Source organism: Thamnophis elegans, chromosome 4 (assembly GCF_009769535.1).
Source record: "Thamnophis elegans isolate rThaEle1 chromosome 4, rThaEle1.pri, whole genome shotgun sequence".
Taxonomy (NCBI): domain Eukaryota; kingdom Metazoa; phylum Chordata; class Lepidosauria; order Squamata; family Colubridae; genus Thamnophis; species Thamnophis elegans.
Genome location: NC_045544.1, coordinates 25,865,486 through 25,872,200, shown reverse-complemented (window position 1 = coordinate 25,872,200; position 6,715 = coordinate 25,865,486). Strand labels below are relative to the sequence as shown.

Below are 6,715 nucleotides of genomic sequence, written 5' to 3'. Positions count from 1 at the left end.
TAGAGCAGTTTGTATGCGGGGTCCGCGACGCACATTTGCGCAGCCGCATGCTCCGGAACCACAAAATCACCTTGGTGCAAGCCGTGGAGACCGCACGAGCAGCGGAGCTCTCCGAACAATCCACGGCCGACATCGAACGCCTCCAGCTGAAAACCCCCGCGCAAACTGCCGCGGGGCCTTCCACCCAGACGAACCTCGTCGACGACCTCTCTCCTGCTGAAGACGAGGAGGAGGAAACCGTCGGACAAATGAGGACGCAGCCGAAGCGGAGGCCACACCAGCAACCACCGACGCCAGCTCAGCCAGCCTCAAACGCTCTTTGCCGCGGATGCGGCGGCCGCCACAGCCGCACATCCTGCCCGTTCCGTTCTGCCGTCTGCCGCCGCTGCCGAGGAGAAGGACACCTCGCCAGGGTCTGCCGGGCTCTCGTGCCAGCCCCATCGTTCATGCAGCCCAGCGACCAGCGCCAGGCACCGCAACGCCGCCAACAGCCACGTCCTGCGAGGCGAGCTGAGGACTGCCACTCAACCTACCAGCCCCCCAGCGCCGACTGCGTGGTCTACCAGGCTTCCCACGTTCCCGCCGGCGATCGCAAAATCAGCACCGCCGTCCGTCTCGAAGGTCAGCTTTGTCGAATGGAGGTGGACTCCGGGTCTTCCCGTTCTCTCCTATCTTGGGCCCTGTTTTCCCGCCTTTGTCCCGGGGTTCCCCAGAGCAAATTGCGCCCCGTCGGGGTCTCCCTCCTAGACTACCAGGGAAAGGGGATTCCCACGGCAGGAATATTCCACATCCGAGTGGAATACGGAGACTTTAAGGGGAAACTCCCAGTTCTAATCGTCAGGAACGATCTGCCTGCTCTCCTTGGGTTGGATTGGTTTCCCGCTTTGGGCCTCACCATAGAGGGGGTGCACAGGGTAGTTCCCCTCACCGTAGATAGCGTTCTAGACGAGTTCGCAGATGTGTTCGATGGGAAATTGGGCTGTTACAAGGGCACCCCCATTTCCCTCTGCCTCGATCCCCAGGTCGCTCCCATTAGGCTGAAGGCACGCAGGGTCCCCTTCGCATTGAGAGCAAAGGTAGACGCCGAACTTGATAAGCTTATAGAGCAGGGGGTAATCGAGCCCGTAGATCACGCCCGTTGGGAAACCCCCATAGTCCTCCCGGTCAAACCCGACGGATCGGTGAGAATATGTGCCGACTATAAGTCGACCATCAATTTGGCCCTGCAGGCAAATCCATATCCGGTCCCCGTAGTGCAACACCTACTCCACTCCTTAGGGCAAGGCCGCATTTTCAGGCCTACCAGCAGCTGCCCGTAGACGACGATGCGGCTACAGCCCAGACCATCGTCACCCACCGCGGGGCCTTCCGTTGCCGCCGTCTCCAATTCGGCGTTTCGGTTGCCCCGGGGATTTTTCAGAGCCTCATGGAGCGGTTGCTCCACGGGCTCCCAGGCGTCGTTCCCTACTTCGACGACGTCCTGGTCGCAGCCCCCTGCCACTCGGAACTCCTGAAAATACTGCGGGAGGTCCTCACACGTTTTAGGGAGGCAGGACTGAAACTAAAGCGCAGCAAATGCGAAATTGCTGTTCCCAAAGTAGAATTCTTGGGTTTCCTCATTGATGCCCAAGGCATCCACCCCACTCCTTCCAAAGTTGCCGCCATCAAGAACGCACCTGCACCCACCTCTAGGGCGGAATTGCAGGCGTTCCTGGGGCTTTTAAATTTCTACGCCCCGTTTATTCCCCACAAGGCGTCGCTGGCCGAGCCGCTACACCGACTGCTTGACCGGTCAGCGGCCTGGCAATGGGGTAGCCGTGAAGCGCACGCGTTCGCGGCTATAAAGGACATTTTGACCTCGTCGGCAGTCCTAATTCAATATAGCGACAGGATGCCCCTAGTTCTGACTTGCGACGCCTCTCCCTATGGCATAGGGGCGGTCCTGAGCCATGCCCTACCGAACGGCTCAGAGGCCCCCATAGCCTTCTATTCCCGGACACTCTCCTCCACGGAGCGGAACTACAGCCAAATCGATAAAGAAGCCCTGGCTGCAGTGTCCGGCATTAAGCGGTTCCATGACTACCTCTATGGTAGGAATTTCACCCTTGTCACGGATCACAAGCCACTCCTGGGGCTACTGGCAGGCGACAAGCCAACCCCCCCCATTTTGTCTCCCCGCATGACACGCTGGACGGAGTTCCTAACGGCGTATTCGTATACGCTGTTATACCGTCCGGGTAAGCAGCTAGGGCACGCAGACGCCCTGAGCCGTTGCCCCTTGCCAGAGACGGACACAGCCCACGTGCCCGCTCTCTCTATTTTGTCCATCGCCGAATCCGACCTCCCCGTCTCTGCCACGGACGTCGCAGCTTGCACAAAGGCCGACCCCATCCTATCCCAAGTAGCTTCATGGGTCTTGAGGGGTTGGCCCACGGAAAAGGTAGCGGAAGGATTCCGACCATTTAAAGCACGACAAGCAGAACTCGCCCTACACGGGGGTTGTCTTGTCTGGGGGGACAGGGTAGTGATCCCCACAGCCCTGCGGGCACGAATCCTGCCCGCACTCCACAAAAACCACCCAGGCATAGCGCGAATGAAAGCCTTAGCCCGTAGCTATGTGTGGTGGCCCTTGCTAGATTCGGAAATTGCAGACTACGTAGGCCGCTGCAGGATCTGCCAAAACTCTAGGCCAAATCCCCCCACAGCCGCCCCCCGGGAGTGGGAAATCCCTAGAGGCCCATGGTCCCGTTTACACATTGACTTCGCCGGCCCCTTCCACGGCCGAAACTTCATGATAGTAGTCGATGCTTACTCCAAGTGGGTAGAGCTGGTAATCGTGACCTCCACCACAGCAGAGAGTACAGTGAGGGCCCTTCGTAAGATGTTCGCCACCCATGGGTTACCGGATGTGATAGTCTCAGATAATGGGCCCCAGTTTACCTCCACCACGTTCCAAGAATTCCTGGCCGAACAAGGAATCAGACACGCAGCCACAGCCCCTTATCACCCAGCTAGTAACGGCCGGGCGGAGCGCGCAGTTCGCTCAGCCAAAGAAGCCTTGGGCCGCATGGACCAGGGCGACTGGCAAGAAAGAGTGGCAGCTTACCTCTTGAGCCAGCACTCCATACCCTGCCCAACGACTAATAAAAGTCCCGCGGAGCTCTTGATGGGTAGGAGATTGCGAACCTCCCTAGACAGGCTCCATCCACTTTACGCAGGGGATCTGCCGAGCAACCTGGGGGCCCTCCCTTCCCACGCGTTTAAGTTAGGGGATCCTGTATGGGCCCGCTCCTTTTCTGGGGATCCACGGTGGGTTCCCGCAACCATCACAGCTCTGACCGGCCCCTGTTCCTTCAGGGTCGCTCTGGCCGACGGAACACAATGGAGGCGCCACGTGGACCAACTAAGGCGACGCCTCCCCACGGAAACAGACGGCCCGAGCCTCTCAGACACCCACTCTCAGCACAAGCCACCCTCGATGACCTCCCCCCCAATGGACCGCCTCCACCCGGGGAACGGGGGACCAGCCGATACGAACTTTTCGGACAGACGCGCCTCACCCGGCTACTCCCTTCCTCGAAGCCCTTATCGAGGCTCTGAACCTTCACCCCAACCAGACTGCGCGGGGCCGCTGTCGGACACTCCTGTTGCCACGGAGACGCCACCCCGGACAAATGGACATTGGGCACGGGGCCGGGGGCCAGCGCCATCTCTCGAGGCCGCGTCGCAGAGTCACTGCCCCGCCACAGACACACCTCCGCCGGCGGCACCCCCCCCGACGACAACCGCCGGGGAGCTACGAAGGTCGGGACGAGAACGTCGCCGTCCCACCTACTTACAAGACTATGTTTGCCCTCCTAAGGGAACTCTTTGACTAGGGGGGGAGGGGTGTTGAATACTAGCGCGGGGATAATGGACTCCCCTTCTGATTGGTTCCCGGGCGGAGCCGGTTCAACCCTCGCCCCGATTGGTCGAGCTACTCGACGCCCCATTGGCTCCTCGTTCAAACCCGGGGGTATAAATGTTTGGCGCGAACCACGCCACGTTGAATCGTAGTCACTCTGTTCGCAATAAAGGTTGCTGTTGCATACCCGCTTGTCGCGTCCCTTCCCTTCGCTCCAAGATGCAAAACTGCCAGTATTCAAATTTTTACTTTTTGCAGAGAGCATAGCTGTAAATTTTGAAGGGTTTATAACCAGCACTGAGAGCTAACCTGTTAATCTCTAAGAGGCTAAAACCTCACACGAGATGCACTGGAAGGGAATATGCAAAGTTTTGGATTAGGAAAAGCTCTAAACTGTAGAGGGAGTAAGAATGGCAAAAGCATTTGTAGATGACACTATGTGTCACTAACAGCAAATAAAGCTTCCTAATTGTAATAAACCAGTACAAGTTTCCTGATTTATCCTCAAATCCAAACATGCATATATTTCCAACAGAATATATTTAAATTCCTTCTCTTTTATTGTCTTTCCTTGTCCTCCAGAGGACGTTTTCCAACATTGCATTGTGTACCAGTAACAATATTTCTTTGTAAGCGTGGAAGAGCCTTTGTGTTCCACCATAAAGAAAATCTCAACTACAACTTTCTGCAACCTTCCTGCCCTCCCCACTCTCACACCCGCACACAAAGACCCTCCTTAATTGTATCACGATTAGGCTGCCCTTCAGTCCCTACTCAAATGAGGACAAGGCTAGTTCTGTATTTCATGGGATAACAATTTATGAGCAATTAAAAATGAAAAGACACAAAGCATTCATCACGGCAGCAGCGAGACAGGCAGAGAAGGTCAAAGGTTCCCACAATGAAGTGTGCACAATATATTTTTTTATTTCTGTTTCACTAAGAAGGAAAACGGGTTAGCTAAAAATTATGGCATGCCATTCCTGGTTCAAAAGAGGTGCACTTAATCTTTCAAGACAGGCCATTCTTGGACAGATGGGTGATGAAGGTATGATCACCTACACAGGGAGAATAAATACAGAGAAAAGGTTCCGGATATTATTGAAAGACTCCAAATAATTAGAAAAAGCAAAACACAACAGATGAATAAATATTAGCTTACTTAGAGAGGAGCTCTAAGCTAGGAATTCTGAAGTTGAAATCTTGCCTTAGCCATGAATTTCACTAAAAGATATGTGGTAAGTCACCATTGCTCATATGATATGACATAAGAACAACTACAGCATAACAGAAGCGAGCATTCTGCAAAGCCAGAGCTGCAAATGCTGCAACAATGGTCCCCACACATTTCTGCCCGACATGTTGCAGAACATTTCAAGCCCGTATAGGCCTTACCAGCCACCTACAGACACATTGTGGATAGCCCACAACCTGTTAGATGTCAAGGTCCTCTTTGAACACGATGGACGAGCATCATTACCAATATGAAGACAATAATACAATAGTGTGATAACCATGACTCCCGTGTGGTTGGTTCCCACCCTATTGCTTTTCTGAGAGGCCCTAAACATGTGATTTTGCCAGTGTGACTGCAGATAACAAATGGAGACAGAGCCAATCAAGTGGCTGATTTGATTGTGATATTGTTGCCATAGGAATTCAGGTGTTTGTTTTTTTTAAAATGGATTTAATTGTATGTTGGAATTTTTAAATTTGGTAAGTCTTCTGGAGTCAACTATATGTAAACTGGGTGTCTATATCAATTTGTTTAATAAATAAATAACAAATGATTTGGATCAGGGCTATTTCTACAGAATTCTGATTTGTTGGGATGTAAACTGGCTTTAATGTCGACTGCAGGATTCCTTAACCTCCACTGAAATATTTCAGAATTGAATTCAGGTGCACCTCCCATCTGCAAAGAAACTCATTCTAAACTTCATCTCTCTTTGCACTGATCATTACTTTAGAAGAAATCAGAGCAGCAAAGGATTCTCTGTTGCAAATTACAGCTGCTGAAGACTGGCCAAGCATATTGTGAGACTTACCTCTGTGGTTATAGAGGAATTTTATAAATTCCACCTTTTAAAATCTCAGTTCTCAGTTTCTACTTATTTTGCCAATAGATTCTGTACATCTTATGTAAAAAAGGGGAGTTATTTTCTTGCAAGTAGGGATTGCAGAATTTGCACATTCACAATTCTGGTCCTCAGGATAGAGTAGAATTGTCTTTTTTAAATACCTGAAATGCATTGCTACAGGCCCGATTCATTTATTTTTCATTTATTCATTTATTTTTTACTGACTTTAGTCTAACTGTATTTTGCAGAATAGGTGATACTGTTTTAATTGCATTTGCTTTTTGATTTGGCTAAAAGGTCTGTTTTAATATTATTCAGATCTTTCTTCTTACATTTATTGCTATGTTACTACTGTATATATTATTTATATATCTGGTTCCACAATATCCAATAATTTTGGAACCCAAAAGGAACACATGCTGAATATAATTTGAAAAAGGCTTGCTTTAGCTGATGAATTGTCCAAAGGGAGGCAGGATTTTGTTCCGTCAAACATATTAATTTCCAAAAGTGATTAGAAAATAAATTATACAAATCCAGTGTTCTTAATATCACCAGTCATGGTTTGATGGCTACTTCTTTGTCTCACAGAACTCTGCTGTCTTGTGATCTCTTCTCAAAGAAGAACTTTGTGGGTGATCTCAAGTCCTCTCCTTGTCCAGAAAGGAATTGCAGTCAGTCAGTCTACATGCCGATTCTACATTCTACCATTCTACCATACAACAACCAT

The 6,715-nt window shown here is 51.1% G+C and overlaps 1 protein-coding gene across 1 annotated transcript; it reads left to right on the top strand.

Moving 5' to 3' along the window:
* Positions 1-863: 863 nt before the first annotated feature.
* On the top strand, positions 864-4,864 carry LOC116507247 (uncharacterized protein K02A2.6-like; the record flags this gene model as incomplete). Its single annotated transcript, XM_032215271.1, has 5 exons — positions 864-1,284; positions 1,338-1,486; positions 2,123-3,070; positions 3,173-3,358; positions 4,787-4,864. Coding segments are annotated over 5 exons (1,782 nt in total), but the record flags the coding sequence as incomplete, so codon positions are not given.
* Positions 4,865-6,715: the final 1,851 nt, after the last annotated feature.